At 41.8% G+C, this 22,288-nt stretch overlaps 1 protein-coding gene across 1 annotated transcript; it reads right to left on the bottom strand.

Moving 5' to 3' along the window:
* Positions 1–4,598: 4,598 nt before the first annotated feature.
* Positions 4,599–17,424, bottom strand: LOC141982701 (uncharacterized). Its single transcript, XM_074945004.1, has 3 exons — positions 17,304–17,424; positions 5,765–6,392; positions 4,599–5,192 (listed from the first exon to the last, which is right to left on the bottom strand). The coding sequence occupies exons 2-3, from the start codon at positions 6,369–6,371 to the stop codon at positions 4,672–4,674; spliced, it is 1,128 nt and encodes a 375-aa protein (XP_074801105.1). The 5' UTR covers positions 6,372–6,392; positions 17,304–17,424; the 3' UTR covers positions 4,599–4,671.
* Positions 17,425–22,288: the final 4,864 nt, after the last annotated feature.

Here is a 22,288-nt window from a genome sequence, read left to right as displayed (position 1 = left end):
TTTTAATAGAAATAGAAGTAAATAGAAGTAAAGGAATCACCTCTGTAAAATCAGGATGGTAGATACCTTACAGGGTAATTAGATTCAAAACATAGAGAATCCCTCTAGGCAAAACCTTAAGTTACAAAAAAGACACACAGACAGAAATAGTCATTCTATTCAGCACAATTCTTTTCTCAGCCATTTAAAGAAATCATAATCTAACACATACCTAGCTAGATTACTTACTAAAAGTTCTAAGACTCCATTCCTGGTCTATCCCCAGCAAAAGCAGCATATATACAGACACAGACCCTTTGTTTCTCTCCCTCCTCCCAGCTTTTGAAAGTATCTTGTCTCCTCGTTGGACATTTTGGTCAGGTGCCAGCAAGGTTACCTTTAGCTTCTTAACCCTTTGCAGGTGAGAGGATTTTTCCTCTGGCCAGGGGGGATTTTAAAGGGGTTTACCCTTCCCTTTATATTTATGACAAGAGGTTACTACCTTTTTATTTTGGATGTGGAATGTAGTACAGTTATCCTTCTCATTGTTAAGATGTATCACTGCAATACAGCCTGTGTGGCCAATACCAGAAGTCTCTCTTGAAACATCACGTATTGCTGAATGAGGTTACTCACTTTCACAGTGGTATTTTCCATAGACTATTACACCTGCACTCTATGATCTGCACTACCTGCCAACTCATTACCCAGGGCATTTCAAGGTGCTAGTGTTAATTTACAAAACCCCAGATGTGGGATTTTCAACAGCACTTAATATTGGCCTGCTGCTGGTTCCATTGAAAAGTCAATGGAGTTTTCCCATTGATTTCAGTGCAAGAACAGTTAGGCCAATACTGAGTTCTATTGAAAATCTCACCCAAAATGTTTTGGATACTGGCTACCTCAGAAACTGTCCCTTCAACAGGTGCTACTGCTGCAGTTGAGATCAGCTGAGGTGCTGAAGTTTGCATACTGATGTGTTAATAGGTGGGGGGGGTGCTGACAGAACATTGTCAGTGAAGCATCCTCAACTCTGGAAGTTATTTTGTCTTTTAGGGCATGTCTACACAGTTTGTACTACGGAGGGTATGAAAAGCAGTATGCACCAAAAGGCTGTGCTGTTACTCCCCTGTGTGGATGCAGTGGGTGGAAACTAAAAGGTTCCTAGTTTGCATTAAAATAGTTGTCCTCGGACAGGAGGCAGTATAGACATGCCCTTAGTCTGAACTTCAGAACACATTGCAAGACCTGTCTGTTTTCTCAAGGTGTGATGGGGTTTATTAACCCTGCACCAGATTAAGCAGCTGGTCTGGGCCCAGGCAGCCCCACCCTGCCACACCTGGGACACATCTGGCTTGGAGGAGGAGCTGAAAAAGAGAGCAGGCCAGTTCGGTGGAGGCAAACAATAGAAGAAAACAGAACTGTGCTTTTAGCAAGGAGTACTACAGGAGCTTTTGTTCCCTGAGGCTGGTCAATACTGAGCTGACCAAGCCCACAAAGGATGAAGTGCTGATTGTTCCTGAATGTCAAAAACTTGGTTTTGTGTTGCATTCTTTAATATACTCTGTGGGGAAAAGCAGACTGTGGGAGAAAGTGATTCAGAGAGGCAGCTGCTTAGCACCCAAGATTCATGACTTATCTCCCCTCCATTGGGCTCTGGTTTGGAGCCCGGTGGGTCCAGGCTCTCCTAGCAACCTCTAAAGAGGAGGCAAGCATAGGTGGGGAACCAAGTTGGGAAAGGTTCTGAATGGACAAAGATCCAGACTACAAGACCCCGACCTAAAGAAAAAGCTCTAAAATCCTGGCAGGCATCTGAAGACTTTGCCATTATTGGACTTTCTTTTGTGTACCCTGAAATGGGTGGACTAGAACATGTGACCTGGCTGGAAGGCTGAGCCATGGAAGGACTAGATCACAGCATGATCAGTGAGGCTATCAACAAGGGTGCCAGAAAAGAAGAGGACCTGTTCTGCCCTGCCTGACCACTGCATGGTTTCTGCAGTGAATGATCGACCTTCACACTTTGCTTTCAAGAACAAGATGGGTTAAGGAAGATATAAGTCCGGATTAAAATGAGCAATATATATGAATCCTTAGGGTATGTCTACACTACGAAATTAGGTTGAATTTATAGAAGTCGGTTTTGTAGAAAGCGTTTTTATACAGTTGATTGTGTGTGTCCCCACACAAATGCTCTAAGTGCACGTAGTCGGCAGAGTGTGTCCACAGTACCGAGGCAACCATCGACTTCCGGAGCATTGCACTGTGTGTGGCTATCCCACGTTCCTGCAGTCTCCGCAGCCCATTTGAATTCTGGGTAGAAATCCCAGTGCCTGATGGGGCTAAAACATTGTCGCGGGTGGTTGTGGGTACATATCGTCAGGCCCCTGTTCCCTCCCTCCCTCTATGAAAGCAAGGGCAGACAATCGTTTTGCACCTCTTTTCTTGAGTTACCTGTGCAGACGCCATACCACGGCAAGCATGGAGCCCGCTCAGCTAACCGTCACCGTATGTCTCCTGGGTGCTGGCAGACATGGTACTGCATTGCTACACAGCAGCAGTTTATTGTCTTTTGGCAGCAGACAGTGCAGTATGACTGGTAGCCGTCATCGACGTAGTCCTGGGTGCTCTTTTAACCGGGCACCTGGGCAAACATGGGAGTGACTCAGCCAGGTCATTTCCTTTGTTTTGTCTAATGGCGATTGAGTCCTACTGGCAGTGCACTGTCTTTTAATCTGCAGCTTGGAGAAGATGGCCAGTAGTCATACTGCACCGTCTTCTGCCAAGCACCCCGGAGATGACGATGGCTAGTGGTCATACTGCACAGTCTGCTGCCAGCAAGATGTATAAAGATAGAAGAAGTGGCTCAAAACAAGAAATAGACCAGATTTGTTTTGTACTCATTTTCTCCTCCCTCCCTCTGTGAAATCAACAGCCTGCTAAACCCAGTTTTGAGTCCTATCCTTGAGGGGGCCATTCAGTTTCTCACAAAGCCACCCCCTTTGTTGACTTTAATTCCCTGTAAGCCAACCCTGTAAGCCATGTCATCAGTCGCCCCTCCCTCCGTCAGGGCAAAGGCAGACAATCGTTCCGCGCCTTTTTTCTGTGCAGACGCCATACCACGGCAAGCATGGAGCCCGCTCAGATCACTTTGGCAATTAGGAGCACATTAAACACCACACGCATTATCCAGCAGTATATGCAGCACCAGAACCTGGCAAAGCGATACCGGGCGAGTAGGTGACGTCAGTGCAGTGATGAGAGTGATGAGGACATGGACACATACTTCTCTCAAAACACGGGCCCTGGCAATGTGGGCATCATGGTGCTAATGGGGCAGGCTCATTGGAATGCCGATTCTGGGCCTGGGAAACAAGCACAGACTGGTGGGACCACATAGTGTTGCAGGTCTAGGACTATTCCTAGTGACTGCGAAACTTTTGCATGCATAAGGGCACTTTCATGGAACTTTGTGACTTGCTTTTCCCTGCCCTGAGGCGCAAGAATACCAAGATGAGAGCAGCCCTCACAGTTAAGAAGCAAGTGGCAGTAGCCCTGTGGAAGCTTGCAACGCCAGACAGCTACCGGTCAGTCGGGAATCAATTTGGAGTGGGCAAATCTACTGTGGGGGCTGCTGTGAGGCAAGTGGCCAACGCAATCAAAGTTCTGCTGATATCAAGGGTAGTGACCCTGGGGAATGTGCAAGTCATAGTGGATGGCTTTGCTGCAATGGGATCCCCTAACTGTGGTGGGGCCATAGACGGAACCCATATCCCTATCTTGGCACTGGAGCACCAAGCCAGCGAGTACATAAACCGCAAGGGGTACTTTTCAATAGTGCTGCAAGCACTGGTGGATTACAAGGGATGTTTCACCAACATCAACGTGGGATGGTCGGGAAAGGTACATAACACTTGCATCTTCAGGAACTCTGGTCTGTTTCAAAAGCTGCAGGAAGGGACTTTCTTCCCAGACCAGAAAATAGCTGTTGGGGATGTTGAAATGCCTATAGTTATCCTTGGGGACCCAGCCTACCCCTTAATGCCATGGCTCATGAAGCCGTACACAGGCAGCCTGGACAGTAGTCAGGAGCTGTTCAGCTACAGGCTGAGCAAGTGCAGAATGGTGGTAGAATGTGCATTTGGACGTTTAAAGGCGCGCTGGCGCAGTTTACTGACTCGGTTAGACCTCAGCAAAACCAATATTCCCACTGTTATTACTGTTTGCTGTGTGCTCCACAATATCTGTGAGAGTAAGGGGGAGACGTTTATGGTGGGGTGGGAGGTTGAGGCAAATCGTCTGGCTGCTGGTTACACACAGCCAGACACTAGGGCGGTTAGAAGAGCACAGGAGGGCATGGTGCGCATCAGAGAAGCTTTGAAAGTCAGTTTCATGACTGGCCAGCCTACGGTGTGAAACTTCTGTTTGTTTCTCCTTGATGAAACCCCCCGCCCCTTGGTTCACTCTGCTTCACTGTAAGCTAACCACCCTCCCCTCCTCCCTTTGATCACTGCTTGCAGAGGCAATAAAGTCATTGTTGCTTCACATTCATGCATTCTTTATTCATTCATCACACAAATAGGGGGATAACTACCAAGGTAGCCCAGGAGGGGTGGTGAAGGAGAGAAGCACCAGGAGTGGTGGTGGAGGAGGGAAGGACAAGGCCACACAGCACTTTAAAAGTTTAAAAGTTTAAAACTTATTGAATGCCAGCCTTCTGTTGCTTGGGCAATCCTCTGGGGTGGAGTGGCTGGGTGGCCGGAGGCCCCCCCACCGCATTCTTGGGCTTCTGGGTAAGGAGGCTATGGAACTTCGGGAGGAGGGTGGTTGGTTACACAGGGGCTGTAGTGGCTGTCTGTGCTCCTGCTGCCTTTCCTGCAGCTCAACCATATGCTGGAGCATATTAGTTTGACCCTCCAGCAGCCTCAGCATTGAATCCTGCCTCTTCTCATCACAGTGCCGCCACCTTTCAACTTCAGCCCTCTCTTCAGCCCGCCACTTACTCTCTTCAGCCCACCACCTCTCCTCCCGGTCATTTTGTGCTTTCCTGCACTCTGACATTGTCTGCCTCCACACATTCATCTGTGCTCTGTCAGTGTGGGAGGACAGCATGAGCTCAGAGAACATTTCATCATGAGTGCGTTTTTTTCGCCTTCTAATCTTCGGTAGCCACTGGGAAGGAGAAGATCCTGTGATCCTTGAAACACATGCAGCTGGTGGAGAAAAAAAAAGGGACAGTGGTATTTAAAAAGACACATTTTATAGAACAATGGGTACACTCTCTCATGGTAAACTTTGCTGTTAACATTACATACATAGCACATGTGCTTTCGTTCCAAGGTCGCATTTTGCCTCCCCCCACCACGTGGCTAGCCCCTCCCCGTGGCTAACAGCGGGGAACATTTCTGTTCAGCCACAGGCAAACAGCCCAGTAGGAATGAGCACCTCTGAATGTCCCCTTAAGAAAAGTACCCTATTTCAACCAGGTGACCATGAATGATATCACTCTCCAGAGGATAACACAGAGAGATAAAGAACGGATGTTGTTTGAACGCCAGCAAACATACACTGCAATGCTTTGTTCTACAATGATTCCGGAGTATGTGCTACTGGCCTGGAGTGGTAAAGTGTCCTACCATGGTGGATGGAATAAGGCTGCCCTCCCCAGAAACCTTTTGCAAAGGCTTTGGGGGAATATCCAGGAGAGCCACGAATGCCAGCGCAAATTAATCATTAAACATGCTTGCTTTTAAACCATGTATAGTATTTTAAAAGGTACACTCACCAGAGGTTCCTTCTCTGCCTGGCGGGTCCGGGAGGCAGCCTTGGGTGGGTTCGGGGGGTACTGGCTCCAGGTCCAGGGTGAGAAACAGTTCCTGGGTGTCGGGAAAACCAGTTTCTCCGCTTATTTGCTGTGAGCTGTCTACAACCTCATCATCATCATCTTCCTCGTCCCCAAAACCTGCTTCTGTGTTGCCTCCATCTCCATTGAAGGAGTCAAACAATGCAGCTGGGGTAGTGGTGGCTGAACCCCCTAAAATGGCATGCAGCTCATCACAGAAGCTGTATGTTTTGGGCTCTGACCCGGAGCAGCCATTCGCCTCTCTGGTTTTCTGGTAGGCTTGCCTCAGCTCCTTAAGTTTCACGCGGCACTGCTTCGGGTCCCTCTTATGGCCTCTGTCCTTCATGCCCTGGGAGATTTTGACAAAGGTTTTGGCATTTCGAAAACTGGAACGTAGTTCTGATAGCATGGATTTCTCTCCCCATACAGCGATCAGATCCCGTACCTCCCGTTTGGTCCATGCTGGAGCTCTTTTGCGATTCTGGGACTCCATCATGGTCACCTCTGCTGATGAGCTCTGCATCGTCACCTCTGCTGATGAGCTCTGCATGGTCACCTGCAGCTTGCCACGCTGGCCAAACAGGAAATTGAAATTCAAAAGTTTGCAGGCCTTTTCCTGTCTCCCTGGCCAGTGCATCTGAGTTGAGAGTGCTGTCCAGAGCGGTCACAATGGAGCACTCTGGGATAGCTCCCGGAGGCCAATACCATCTAATTGCATCCACAGTACCCCAAATTCGACCCAGCAAGGCCAATTTCAGCGCTAATCCCCTTGTTGAGGTTAGAGTAAGGAAATCGATTTTAAGAACCCTTTAAGTCGAAAAAAAGGGCTTCGTCGTGTGGACGGATGCAGGGTTAAATCTATTTAACGCTGCTAAATTCGACCTCAACTCCTAGTGTAGACCAGGGCTTACAGGTAGTAGGGGTGACAAGTTCATACTGTATTGTTGATTTATTGTGTATGATTTATATCTGTAAAGTACATATGCTTAGGGCAAAAAGATGGGGCCTCTTAAAATCCAAATAATAAATATAAAAAGTGTTCCAGAATCAGTCACCCTACACTGCAGAATTGTAAAGGAAACAGCAGAAGATATTGAAATAACAGTGGAGATTTTCAACTCCTCACTGAACACTGGAAAGTTACATAGTGAGAAACAAGAAGCAAACATAACTTCAAAAAGGGATCAAATGAGGAAGAGATACTATAGGTCTACAAGTCTGATCTCTGCACCATGATATATTGTAGAGTGTTCAATTAGAGTAAAGGAAAGAGCAACACTTGAAAAGGTACAGATTGTTCAAAGACACCAGCATAGATCAAAAAGAGGAGGTCATGCTTAACAAATTTGATGAGCTTCTTTGAGGAGGTGACAAAGAAAGCTGACAGGAACGAAACAGGAGACAAGCTGTTTTGAAAGCCTTCTGGATGTCAATATACAGTAGTACTGAAAAAAAGAATTAAGAATTAGCATGGCAGTTTAGTAACTGAAGAGAGAGAGTAGTGGTAAACGAATTCAGGATTATTCAGCAGGGAAATAACAAGTGGAACAATATGATACAAACATTGCAAACAAAATTGGATCAGTGATCTGAAGTAAAGGTTTCAGCAGGGAACTGTTCATACGCAGATGATATATAGTGTGGAGGCCTAGTTCACTCAACATTTAAGAAATGTATAACAATTGCATCTATGTAGTCAAATCAAGGGTGTTAGTCTAACTCACTTAACCATTCAATAGCTGAGTGAAAAGCATTGTACACATCCATGAGGGAACCAGCTCTTGCCAGTGGATGAAGCCTGCAAATATGCGACCTACATCTTCTAACTGGCCACAGTGGCAACAGGATGAGTCACAGAGCCCCCACTTATAGTCATTAGCAGCACATCTGATCGTTCCACATCAGAAGTGATTTGACCTTTACCCAGAGATAGTATGGAAACTCAAAACCATGGGGCTGGACTGTTGGAGCTGCACAAGATAATACTATTTTGAAGCTTATTCTTGCCATCTAATATGCCACCTAGACGTGATATTGAGATTCCTTAGGGGAAATGTCCAAACAGGATATCTTGAGCTAAGACTGTGGCTTGCTGGATTAAATACATATTTAAACAGGGGTAGATGAGGCATGTCTTGCACCTTATGGAACAAATTCTGCAAGGTAACTTGTTGCTTGGGTGTGGTGGTGCACACCTGTAATCCCAGCTACTTGGGAGGCTGAGGCTGGCAGATCACTTGAGCTCAGGGGTTCTAGGCCGCGATGCACTATGTCAATCAGGTATCTGGTGCCACTGACAGTCTGGCCAGCCAGTAGCGGACTGAATGGCTAAACCAACATGAATGACTTCTGATCAGTGCTCTCTCCGTGGGGGCTCAAGGACTGATCAGCGAAGGTGACTTGTTGCCTGATGTCTAAAGGAGCAATGTTGGGAAGAACTGGCAGCCATGTCAAGCTGGTATATCTCATGGTACCTGTTGTATATACAGAAGTAGGTAGAACCAATTAGTTTGGAGATCAGGTTGTTTCTTCTCTTTATTTCTAGTGAGGTGAGGTCTTAGTAAGGTATGCCTTGATAATCAAAATATGGTCCAGTGTAACACCTAGGTACACAGGCTTTAGGTTGTGGTCAAGCCTATGACTATTTAGGAAGATGGGAAAATGTTTGTGGGCCTTTGTGTAGTATAGATGGAAGCAGAGGGAAACTGACTTTTGGTATTTGGGTTAAGCCTCCATCTTTTACAATAAAGGGCCATCATTTTCATGTCAGCATTTGGGACTTCTTCTAGCTGACTAAAATCCTAGTTCTGTACTACCTCACATATATTGTCTGCATAAATCAAATGCCTGGCAGTGGAATTAGGAAGGTCATTTGTGAATAGGTTGAAAAGTGTCTGTGTTAGAACTGAGCGTCGGGCAGACAGTTGCTTGGGGACCTCCAGAATGTGGTAGTATTACCAGGATGAAGTGCTGGTACTTACCAGCTCCACTGAGAATGGCTTCCAGACCAGGCAGAAGACAGGCACATGTGATCTTTCTGCTGCATGTGACATCATCTGGCAAACAGGCATACTGTACAAACTTTCATTGGTCCTACCAAAGTGGGTTGTGATGGCTGTGGAACTATTGCTGAGAGACTACCAATTCCAGGTTTCACTTGGACCAAAGAACAGTTCCTGGGGGGGCTCAAAGTTGAGTAGTGGACCACAACAAGGACCTTCAGAAAGGGCGTTATCATGGGCATCTTAGGCATATACAATTCAACAGATAATATGCCATGATGTGGTGTTTTATCATACATTTGGAAAGAGCGTATTACCTACGAATGAAAAAGTCAGGAGTGATTTATTTAAACCATCCCAAATGAATGTGGTTAAAGACCTTATACCACACCATGTATTACATGTGTGCAGAAAAAACTGTTTGTTTTAGATTATTTTTAAAGAAGAGGTTTTGATTTTTTTAAAAAATTCTCTGACTATAAAAATCAAGCGCCTCAGTTACCAAAAGCTCAACTATGGAATTTAGAGGGAGATTTTTATTTTATTTTATTTTTTAATTTTTTAAGAAAAAAACTCTAAATACGATCAAAACTAGCTTTGATATCTACATCTATATATATCATCTCACAACTTCAATCTCTAACTCTTCCATGCCTGGAAGCATGCACTGTATGACCCATTGGAAAGATGTGAATTGAGTATAAAACTCCCATTTCTAGTGCTGCAAGAACCCAAGATGCTGGGGTTTAAGGTGGTGGCATTATTTTAATGTATAAAAAAGCTGATTTAGGTGCAGGGGTGCTCTTGCATAGCAATTTTTTAAGAGAAATTCCAAGGGAGAATTTAGGGAGAAAATGGGGAAATGCTTCTGGAATGGATGACTTTTTTTAAAAAAAGCTGTTTAAACTATTAGATTTATAATCCCAAGAGAATTTACTTAGAGGGCAAAGCACAGGTCAAGTGGACAAAAGTCCACTTATGTGGTGGGGGACTGCCCTAAAGAGGAACTTTTGAAGACTTTGATTTGGGTAAGCTTTTTGTTTGGTGGGAGAAGAGAAGAATTAATTAGTCAATGAGGCTTAAAATTAATGTCTGATAGCAGATAAGAAGGCAAACAGAACTCACCAATACAGCATACATCAGTGATTAGTGTACCACAGCATGAAGGCTGTTGAGTTCTGGGCTATTCTGTATAATTTAGGGCATTATATTATAGGAAAAGCATTGAATACTAGTGTACTGAAAACAAGAGAGCTTTTACCACTGAGACACTATGTGATACTGGAAATATCTTTCTGTTTATTAGTGAATTCAACAGTGAAAATACATTGCAGTTTACACTCGAAATAGTGTTCACAGAACAAAATGCAGTTTGTAGTTTGAGATAGACATATACAGACATACTCTAACCCATCACATGCTGCATTTACAGGTTTGAATCAATATAAAAGAAGCCATCCTGACTATTTGGCACATATTATTCAGCAAATAGGTTTCTTTATCAAGTGACATTTCTGTATGACAAGGTAAGGGCTTTTTCAATGGAAGTTGGGATCCATTTTTAAAAATATATATATTTATTTTTTATTTCCTCAGATGCAAAGAAGAACAAACTCTATGACACAGACAACTGCTAAACTTAGTGTTAAAGCATATTGAACATATAGTGCAAAGCCCATTAATTTAAAGCTCTTCATCTGAAAATGTTCTTTAAACAGTATAATTTTGTGGGCTTTTGGCTATACATATTGTAGAAATATAGAGTTAAATGGTCTTTTATTAGAAAAACTCCAGCTTTCTTCTTCACATTCTATTCCAGTGCAACATATGTGCCTTCCAGCCATGCTGGTCCTCGCAAATTATAAAGCACTGGCCTTAACGGGACATGTCATTACTTCTGTCCCACTTTGCTTTACAAATCCTTCTAATTTTCTATTCCTAGTTTACTGTGACTATTATATCTCATCATTGCTTTTCCTTGCTTGCAGTGGTCACACTCAAGAGATTGCTTTTCCACTTGTATTGGCAAAGGTTTCAAGGATTCTACTTTTCAGAAGTTTCAGCAGGTCTGCTATGATTTGGTGCCATTTTACTACGAAAAGTCTTTCTAGTTTTATGGTGGTTGTACGCTACCTTTTCCCCAAGGAACTTTCTTACTTCCTTTGGTGTCTCTAATGGAGCAGGAACGGAAGGCAATATGGATTTGTCTTCCTGGTTCAGTGTTTTCTCTGTCTGGGGGCAGAGGCCACTTCAGGCCATTTATAAAGTTATTTCCCCCAAGTTTGCTGCATATGAGGGGTTTTCTAAGTAAAACAGACAGACAAAAGAAAGGTCCTTTCCTCTCTCCTTCCCTTACAAGAGAGGGGAATCTGACTGAAAGCAAAGAAAGGCAAAGGTGGCCCGGCTCTCAGGCAATCTTTCTGGGTTCAGCTCTTTGCATTTAGGGTATCAGAGGGTCTGTTGTCTTTTATTAGGTTCTATCTCCAGCCTCTTCTCTTGGGGCATCCTGCTTTACAGTTGGTCTTTGTAGCTTCAGGGGTGATGAGGCCTGCAGGTCTCCCCCTCCTCGCTAACCTTTCTCTGTCAGCATCCCTGAGGTGGAGCAGCCCCCCCTCTTGTTCACCGCCACTTCCTGCAGCAGGTTTACATCTTTTATGCTCCCCCTGCTCCAGGCAGTGCAATCCTTACAGGTGCTCCTCATTAGTACTGAATAGGCCTAGAAGAGTTCGTTAGTCTCCCCACCACCAAAATGAGGGAGTGCCCCTTCACATGCTGTTATGTGGCCAATGTAATCCCTGTATTCTACCAGCAAATTGCCCCTTGCCCCATTTGTCTATGCTGACTATAGACTCTTCACTGTTGTCTATTTGAACAGGGAAGGTAGCTTAGGTGAAAGTGAATATGAAATGGTAAGAGTTCATGATTCTAAGGGATGGTAGCAGGGAAAACAGCACAATAAAGATAATGGATTTCAAGAAGGAAGACTTTAGCAAACTCAGGGAATTAGTAGATAAGATACCCTGGGAAGCAAGTCCAAGGGAAAAACAGAGTGATTATTAAGGGCACAAGAACAAACTATCCCATTTCATAGGAACTAAAGGAAGTATGGCAAAAGACCACCCTGGCTTAACCAGGAGATCTTCAATGCAGCAGATGATATTTCCAGTTTATGTGTGTTCTCTTTACAATGTCCAGATGGTGGACATGGAAAGGAAACTCCCCATCATGGGAGATGACATACAATCAGCCTAGCACACATGGGTGTCACCCTTCCATATGGCCCCTAGGAAGAAAGGCATGTTTGGAGCAAGGAGAGGGGTTGCAGTGGGGAGGGGACATGGCCAGCTTAAAGTTTAAAGAAAAAAATTGTGGAGAAAAAAATTCAGACTGTTTTGATCACAACAAGAAATGATTCTCAATCCTGGTCAACATTATTCTCCACGCTGGTCACACATGTTCAGAATCTCAACTTCTCGCTACTCCTTCTAGTATGGAAACTATTTCTGCTGGTGTAACCCACTGATGATCATGTTACAGATCCCCCTTTTGTGTCTGATCCACAAAGGATGGGAGTGTAGTACAGTCCTAGCTAGGGGGCCTTGGCTCTTGAGTTCAAGCCATACCAGCTTATACTTTTACCTCTGGAGGTTCCTGGTATGTCAGCCAAGATGGCGACCATCGTACTAGCTCTTGTATTTTACCAATTTACCATCTTCATTCTGTGTTTTAAAACTGCTGTAAAAGCATGGTAACGGGGTTATTGGCGAAATATAGAAAACTGACATGTTTAAAAATGAGATGTCATTTTAACAATCCATTATTATTTAGGAAGTGTTGGAAGCTGAATATTATTGGTTTCTTATAATTAGTATATAGTTTGTTATACAGCATCACCTATTTAATCAGTTAAAATATTAGGAAATCTTTTTTCAGATCACATATTGGTGTAATGCAGTGGAACAAATTTAACAGTTTGCAACAGCAGCTTTACTAAAGTGCAAGCTTCACTTTTTTGTTTAATGAAGATGCATTACATGAATTATTGAATACAGCCCTGATTCTACAAATGATTGCTCCCACGCAGAGCCTCATTGGCTTAAATTGAATCTGTGTGGGTGCAGCAGTCTGCCCACACACTACCAATTGCAGAACCAGGGTTTAGGGGCCTGTTCCTGCAGACACCAAGCACGTGAATACCTTTAGTTTCACAAGTGATCCCGTTGAGGTTAAAGTTGCTCATGGGTAGCTGTGCATGCAAACAAAAAACAAAATGGTGCCAGAAAAGCAAAAGCATCAGTGCTTAAAAATTTTAAAGGGGAAAAAAAATGGGACTGAAGGGGGGAAAATGTTAAAATTGATACATAGTTTTAAAAATCCCTCTACTAACCTACATGGATACATCATGCTGCAACAGTCAGACAATCAGTCACAAATATATTCACACTTATAAACTTGCTGGTAATTGTGTGTCAATATGTAGATTTGTGACTGTGATTAGTGAATGGTAGCCTGGCTCCATTAGTAGGTAATTTAAAACTGAGTAAAGACACACAATAGTAGCTTGATGATAAAATACTTGACTGAACAATTCCACCGTCTGTGATGTATTACACTGGTATTGAAGCTGAGCAAAACCCCAGGTATATCAATTGCAGATGGAATAATTTTTATATTCTAAATTCCTAATGACTGGATTATTTTGTTTCTGTCCTAAACACCTTGTGCCTCTCTGCCTTTCTAGCTACTCTCTTGTGGAACCTCTGAATTCATAATGAATGTGTTGTCTCAAGAACTCAACAGGTGAGAAACATCAGATGCTATTATAGTTTATAATTGTTAGAGTCATGCCTGCCTCAGTTTCACATCACTTTCTTGTGTACTGATACAGCAGTGTCTGGTACACACAAAGACCATTTTGTAGCTAAAGGATTATGTTTAAAGAACTGCACCAATGCTGACATTGGGCATTTTTTCATGATCTAATTCCTGTATGTTCAAATAAACAGAACTTATAACCTTAACTGTAACAACACCATCTGGTGACTCTCAATAATTTTACAGGTAAGATACCCAAATTCATGTGATTGATTTCACAATACATCATTCAATTTACAAACATTCATTAAATAAATCACACTTGCCATTGTATATTTGGAAATGAAGATTGGAGCAATCTCACAAAATGCAGCACACTTTTATCTGTACATTGATTCTTCCAGATAAAAATTGTTCTCGTAGACCTGATATTTCTATGGCATATCCTAGTGTAACTAAATATAATATGTTATGGATATCAGGCATACATCACTGACACTACAGTGGGATCAATGCCTATCTCCTCTAAAGATGTGCATCTCATCTATTATTGTCTGTTAGGACTCTGTAAGTACCCAAACATAGTGTACAGAATATTGATGCTATAGAACAGTTTTAAATGATTATTTCCATGGCTAAGTTAATCCCCTGGTTGTAGTAATCTTTTACACAACTAGTCATTTTTAAACAACTAACAAAATCATCTAGAACACAGGACTTAGTAGTGATGGGGGACTTCAGCTACCCAGACATCTGTTGGGAAAATAACACAGAAGGACACAGATTATCCAACAAAGTCTTGGAATGTATTGGAAGCATTTTTTTTAAATAGAGGAGAAAGCTACTGGGGGAGAGGCTGTTCTATATTTTATTTTGACAAATAGAGAGGAACTGGCTGAGAATTTGAACAGGGAAGGTAGCTTAGGTGAAAGTGAATATGAAATGGTAAGAGTTCATGATTCTAGGGGATAGTAGCAGGGAAAACAGCACAATAAAGATAATGGATTTCAAGAAGGCAGACTTTAGCAAACTCAGGGAATTAGTAGATAAGATACCCTGGGAAGCAAGTCTAAGGGAAAAACAGAGTCATCATTAAGGGCACAAGAACAAACTATCCCATTTCATAGGAACTAAAGGAAGTATGGCAAAAGACCACCCTGGCTTAACCAGGAGATCTTCAATGATCTGAAACTCAAAAAAAGAGTCCTACAAAAAGTGGAAGCTAGTTCAAATTATAAAGGGTGAATATAAATAAATAACACAAGTATGTAGGGACAAAATTAGAAAAGCCAAGGCACAAAATAAGATTAAACTAGCTAGAAACATAAAGGATAGCAAGACAACATTCTACAAATATATTTGAAGCAAGAGAAACACCAACGACAGGGTAGGCCCATTAGTCAAGGGGGAGCAGGGGGACAATAACAGAAAATGTGGAAATGGCAGAAGTGCTAAATGACTTTTTTGTTTCAGTTTTCACCAAAAAGGTTAGAAGTGTTTAGACATCTAACATAGTGACTGCCCCTGAAAATGAGGTAGGATCAGAGGATAAAATAGGGAAAGAACAAGTTAAAAATTACTTAGACAAGTTAGATGTCTTCAGATCACCAGGGCCTGATAAAATACATCCTAGAATACTCAGGGAGCTGACAGAGAAAATATCTGAGCCCTTAGCAATTATCTTCGAAAAGTCATGGAAGACAGGATAGATTCCAGAGGACGGGACAAGTGAAAATATAGTGTCAATCTATAAAAAGGGAAATAAGTACAACCCAGTGAATTACAAACCAGTCATCTTAAATTCAAAACCTGGAAAGATAATGGAACAAATAATTAAGCAATCAATTTGCAAACACTTAGAAGATAGGTGATAAGTAACAGTCAGCATGGATTTGTCAAGAACAAATTGTGTCAAACCTAATAGCTTTCTTTGATATGGTAACAAGCCTTGTGGATAGGGGGGAAGTGATAGATGTAGTATATCTTGATTTTTTTGTAAGGCTTTTGATACTCACATGTCCTTGTTATAAACAAACTAGGGAAATACAACCCAGATTATGCTATCATAAAGTGGATGCATAACTGGTTGGAAAACTGTTCCCATAGAGTAGTTATTAGTGGTTCACAGTCAAGCTGAAAGGGCATATCAAGTGAGGCTTCATAGGGATCAGTTCTGGATGCTGTTCTGTTCAATATCTTCATCAATGATTTAGATAATAGCATAGAGAATACACTTATAAAGTTTGTGGACAATACCACATTGGGAGGGGTTGCAAGTGTTTTGGAGGATAGAATTAAAATTCAGAATGATATGGATGAACTGGAGAAATGGTCTGAAGTAAATAGTATGAAATTCAATAAGGACAAATGCAAAGTACTCCACTTAGGAAGTAACAATCAGTTGCACACATACAAAATGCGGAATGACTGCCTAGGAAGGAGTACTGCAGAAAGGAATCTGAGGATCAAAATAGATCACAAGTTAAATATGAGCCAAATAGTGTAACACTGTTGCAAAAAAAGCAACATCATTTTGGGATGTATTAGAAGTAGTATTGTAAGCAAGACACAAAAAGTTATGCTTCCGCTCTACCCCACGCTAATTAGGCCTCAACTGGGGTATTGTTCCTAGTGCTGGGCGCCACATTTCAGGAAAGATGTGACAAATTAGAGAGAGTCCAGAGAAGAGCAAAAAAAAAATGATTAAGGGTCTAGAAAACATGACCTATGAGGGAAAATTGAAAAAAATGGGTTTGTTAGGCTGGAGAAGGGAAGGCTGCGGGTGGGGCGGGAGGGACATTATAACCATTTTCAAGTACATAAAAGGTTATTACAAGGAAGAGGGAGACAATTTGTTCTTCTTAACCTCTGAGGATAGGGCAAGAAGCAATGGGCTTAAATTGGAGCAAGGTGGTTTAGGTTGGACATTAGGAAAAACTTCCTGTCAGGGTAGTGAAGGACTGGAATAAATTGCTTAGGGTGGTTGTGGAATCTCTATCATTGGAGATTTTTAAGAGCAGGTTAGCCATGAGATCAGTATGAATCTTCAATGCATTTTCAATTAGCAAATTTCCCAAGGTTGTGAGTGGTTGTCAGTTTTGCCTTTCTCCTTGTGCTATAAACTGTAGTTTCTTTAATGTTGCCTTGATATTGTCATGAACATTAAAAGCGCATGGTTTTCATTCCCTATAAAGAGGTGGTCAGTTCATTGAGATAATGAACAAAGTAGCTAAATAAGCTAGTCTTAACGTCCATAACTCAACTACAAAGCATTCAAAACATTCAAAACTAAAATCAGTAAAGAAAACTTTTACCTTAGAATGGAGTTCAAAGAGATGAGTCTACACCTACCCCATGATAGCCATCTTACCTCTGTATGAAGAAGATTTTGATGATAGCTTCCAATTTCATTGCCAAAACTGAAAAGAAGTTTGAATTTAATACTTGTACTTTAATAAAATTAACCCTCTTTACAACTTGATTCAGAGTCACTTTCAGATTAACAACCTTTTTTTAAAACCTCTACTGCCTCATGATAAATACCACAGTGAGTGAATTTAGCATTCGGCACCAATTCCTTATTTTTTGCCAAAACACCCAACAAATTTCCCAGTCAAACAAAACAAATTTCCCAGTCATTAGTCGTGTTCTGTCAGTGTACTCACCCATGCAGTTTTGACACTCCATAACGTTTCCTGAGGAGCTCATTCTCATTGTTGAAAATTTCTTCTATCATTGTACATCTTGATAGAGCGTCACGAAATGAGAACTCTCCTTTGTCATTTGATTCAAACCTTACATACATAAGAAGTTGAGCAAAATTAGTAATATTGGCACTTTTGTCTAACTGTAATAAAAAACCCACACCGATTTACACATTTTATGAGCATTTGCTTTACTTAAAAAGCCACGTCTTGAATTGTTCATGACTCTCTGTTGTTTAAAAAAAAACAAAAAATGGCGTCAACCTGTTTTGCAGCTTTATCCTCAATAATCAGCTACACCGTGTCTATTGCCAGAGGCAACATGAGAGTCTCACTAACTGAATGAGGTTTCCCACTTTGAGCAGTTCTCAAATATACATGCTATGACATTCTAGGGCCTTCTCATTAATGTCACTGAGAGATGTTGTTTTGTGACTTCCTTTCAAAACACTTAGCTTTTCTCTTTATAAAAAATACATGAGGTTTGTCTTTCAAAGAATTGTGCTTTGTATTGAGGTGACACTGAAGAAGGGAAGGTTTCATAGAATGATTGTAAAACAGTTTATAGGAAATGACTGAGCAAGGAACTGGTTCACTTTCTTCAAAACTTAAAGTATATATTCAAATGATAAGTAGTTGGTATCATGCCCTCTAACAATCTTGCATTGTTTGTTATTTGTAGCAGGAAGCCCACCAGCCATGCCTGTAACTTTTTGATTCAGATCATGCTACTGCCTAGTTCATCAGCAGACCTTTGTTGTATTTCTGTATGTTCCCTTTTGAAGCTACTGTTAATTAGCCACTGATTCATAGTTGAGGTTCACACTTATATTCACAAATACAAAATAACTCTGTGAAGAGGAAAGCGGGGGAAAAGTGATTCCAAAGCATTCAGATGAGCAGGTAGAAGGTGGACAAGGATTTCTGAGTACACACACAATTTTTGTTGAACCAGGGCATGTGCCTCATTCCTGGAACGTATGTGTGCAGGCCCACATAAAGGTGGCCTGGGTGAGAGTGATCTGCCTAGGGGAATTTAATAGAGAAAGGAGCTTGGCTGGGGGAATCTGGATGGGTGGGTTAGAGGGTTGTGGCTAGAACGCAGGGTGGCTTTGTGGCATTTGTACAAAAGTTCAGAGAACTCAATGGTGGGGAGCAGAAGTGTGTGTGTGTATGGGGGGCAGGAGGGAATGGTCAAAAATCCAAGAACTTTTCAAACAGACTCTTATGGGTTTCAGTTTTTGACAACATTACATTTTTTCATGGAAAAAACATTGACAAACGTGAATTGCTTTTGAAGTCTTTAGTGGAGAAAAAAAATCTGTTTTTTGGACCAGGTGGCTCTTGCCATTCAAAGGACAAGGAAACTGTTATAGAGTTTAAATGACCTGACCAAGGCCACACTGTAGGTCTGTGGTGGAGCTAGGACTAGAATCCAAGTCTGACTTAGTCCAGTGCCCTACCAATGGACTCTTCATGTGCAATCGGCATCCTATCCAATTCATTCTTAAAGTCTTACAGTGTCATTCTGTTTGTTTTCATATTTTCCATTTTTAAAATAATTTTATACTTTTAATGTTTAATGCTAATGAAAAGTGCCATCTCAACAGCCTTAGATTCAAGGCCTTAGAACACAAACCAAATATAGGCAACTTGGGGGAAGCTTTCTCCACCTTTCTCCAATAATGTGTCTTGATCCCATTTTAGTCAATATCTACCTTCCCAGATGAAACATTCTGAACTCTTGGAGGTTAATATATTCTGGTGTACCAAAGATTAGGCCAGGCATACCGTGTACAACACTTTCTTCTAGCAGAGAAAGTTGTGCACACATGTGACTCTTCAGATACAATATCACAAAAATTAGGGGTCAGGAGCCAGGAATTGGGAGTGCTGGGGACCAGGGATTTCTTGTGTATAGCACAGGAAGGGGAAAATATCCAGTTCAGCTGGGATAAGAAAAAGGATGACCGAAAAAGAGCTTTCAAAAGGGTTGGATGACCTTCTCATAAGGCACCAACATTTAAGAGTTCATTAAATGAAAAGAACTCTTGAACCTTTAGATGATGACTTGTCATTAATTTTGAAATGGTCATCTGTTCTCTTCCCTGCTCATCCCAAGAGCCTGCTTGCTTTAAATCTATCTGAATCCTAAACTAAGCACTTACAGTACAAATCTGGATTTTGTATTTTTTCCAAAGACACCAGTATATTCTTTCACTGGAAGCTCCATAAAGTATTGTAAGGACAGTACGGTTTTTCTGCCATTACAAAGTAACCCATTATTAACTGGAACAGTACAAATCATTTGGATTGTTTAGTCTGTGTCATCCATTAAAACTATAGTTGTCTATTCTGTGCAAGTGGACAAGTGGAGTAATTAATTATTTACATAATATAATTAATTATTTACATAATATATTCTGTAATGATACATTTGGAGAAGCCAGAGAGTTATTTCCCGGGCACCTTATGGTAAGAGTACATAATTAATCAAGGGGAGGTAGGATGCATAGGCAGCCCTGGGAGACTAAGGTTATGTCCATATTTGGATCTGGAAGTGAATTCCCAGCTCAAGAAGACATATCCTCACTAGTTCTGATTGAGTTAGCATACTAATAATATAGTGTTGTTTCAATGGCCCAAGAGGCAGGGTGGGCTAGCCTCCCCAACTATGTACCTCAGATCTTGGATGGTTAAGTATGCAGGGCAGCTAGCCTCATACACTCCCATGGTTACACGTTGCTTTTAGCTCTGATCACGCCAGCATAGGTAGGTCTCTTTGAGCTGGGATTTACACCTCCAGCTCAAAGTGTAGATATTCACTAAGAGTTTTTACTCCTATCGCTGGGAGAAGTGCTGAGTTTCTGTGCAAGCTCCTCACTGAGATAAAGCTTTTCCTGCTTTGCTTACCTTAAACTGTGTGACTAAGTCACTTATTCAGGAGACTTGCTTCAAGCACCCACAACACATAACAGCAAAATAGTGTTAAAATCACAATAATTTGTAGTTTTCATTTAACCTTAAACAAAACAGCTTAAAATAATTTTTTCTGCATTTTAAATTCATTTGAAATTCAATCTCAGGTAAGGCAATTAGCAAACCTAGGTCTATTAACCAGGTTATTTTGTCGCCAATGCAGGTTGGATCTAAAAACAGATAGTCCATATAAATGTTCATTTCCCATAAGACATAGTCCCAAGGTCCCATATTCATGATGTCCTCAGGAATCACCTTTTATTTTACTGATTCGAGGCAGGCTTTGAATTTCTGTCAAAGTTTGTCATCTTCAATTGTTTTCTCTTCAAGACTGCTAAAACCTCATCTCTCTCAGCAAACACCATAAGGTTTTGGGGGTATTTTTTTAGATCTTTCATTGTATCTATGATGTTGCTTTCAATTGGCAATGTAGTGAATTAACGTACATGTATGGATAACTCAGTTCTTAGTTCAATTCTGGGCACTGAGTTCTAGTGCACATTGTAGGATATAAAGCATTGCATGATACACATCAGGGTACAAACTTTGCTGTCATTTGCACTGTTGTAAATCTGAAGGCACTCTAGCGACTTCAGTGGACATCTTCGAGATTTACACCAGCATAACTGAAAGCATGATTTAGTCCATTGTCCTTAGTGTAATTTAAGTCAGTGCCACAATATCAGGCCATCAGAAATGCTGCATATACCATAAATCCTGAAAGTCATGCTTCATGGAATGATGAACTACAGTGGGCTAAATTGTATCACTTCCACACAGCTCTGCATGGATGGTAGAACTATGGCATCCCAGCAGGAGCACCTGTTAGACTCAGGAGACAGTCTCACCCTGAGCTGCTCAGTGTACACCTTACTCCGTCCATAAGGATGGAGTAGATTGGTGCCTGCACTGCACTGGCCCCATCTCTCCAAGGGTGTTCATAGTCAAACCCTACAGAATCTAGAGGTTGCATGTGTTTATGATATAACTCAGCCCATATATAACTTGAACCAGTTTACTGAATCTCAATTTCCTAGTCCATGACTGACCAAAGTGCAGCCCTCATGCCAAATGAAGCTCTCCAAGCTGCACAAAACAGCCTATGACTGCTTGCCTTTAGAACATGTTGGTGCAGCCTCTGGAGACTATAGGTGGTGGCACTTACCACCGTATCTTCATCCCAATGGCTTTTTGATGGGGACTGTTGTATCTGTGTCATTGTATTCAAGGATGACTGCAGTATGCTCTTTTGCAAATTAGGTGCATTATTTTGACTCTTGACAAGTTGTCTCTTTTATACAAAGGTTGCATACCCCACTCTAGATTTAACTCCATCCAACCATTGTGTTCCTTGTGCCATGTCTGTGCATTAGCCACTGGAACTTTATGTTGTAGCAACAGTGTTACCCTGCATGTAATGATAGATATCGCCCCCTTCCCCATCTTCCTTGCTTCTACTAAGCTCTTGGTGTCTTAGCTTTCTGCTGGCATTGCCTCAGGATTTGTTGCCAGTCTGAATGAAGGTGATAGGTCATCTCAAGATGCATGCATTTTGGTTCTCTCCCATCTGGTATGAATGTATAGCCAAATAACTAACTCTCAGCCTTGAAACTTACCAAAACATGGCACAAGCTATTAGGGTACGTGAAAAACAAACAAAATGTGGAGCCCCTGTGTTTTGTTGCATCATAACCAACAGGATATCCTTTTAATGATAAAATCTCTTTTTTAAAATGATCCAGAAGATTAATAGTTGTTCTTCTCCACTGGCAGCAGTATGCATCCTGCTCTTCTTTCAGGAGTTAGAGGCCTGTGAAGGAAGTGGTAGGGGTGGCCAGGAGGTGTGCCAGTACTGTTTGGATAGGGAAGGAGGGAGCCAGAAGGCTAAATCACACTATGTTCACAAGAGCAGAGAAGGGATCAAAAAGAGCCTACCGGCTCAGATACAGCTCTGTTCCCCTTTCCCC

This window comes from Natator depressus, chromosome 2 (genome assembly GCF_965152275.1).
Source record: "Natator depressus isolate rNatDep1 chromosome 2, rNatDep2.hap1, whole genome shotgun sequence".
NCBI lineage: Eukaryota > Metazoa > Chordata > Testudines > Cheloniidae > Natator > Natator depressus.
Note: the sequence above shows the minus strand (reverse complement) of the source record. Positions and strands in the feature narration are given on the sequence as shown.

Excerpts from the sequence above, each read along its gene's own strand:
- LOC141982701 (XM_074945004.1), bottom strand. The coding sequence starts at position 6,371 with ATGCAGAGCTCATCAGCAGAGGTGACGATGCAGAGCTCATCAGCAGAG. Across the intron at positions 5,193-5,764 it reads AGGCAGAGAAGGAACCTCTG|CTGCATGTGTTTCAAGGATC; the intron begins GTGAGTGTACCT and ends TTTCTCCACCAG.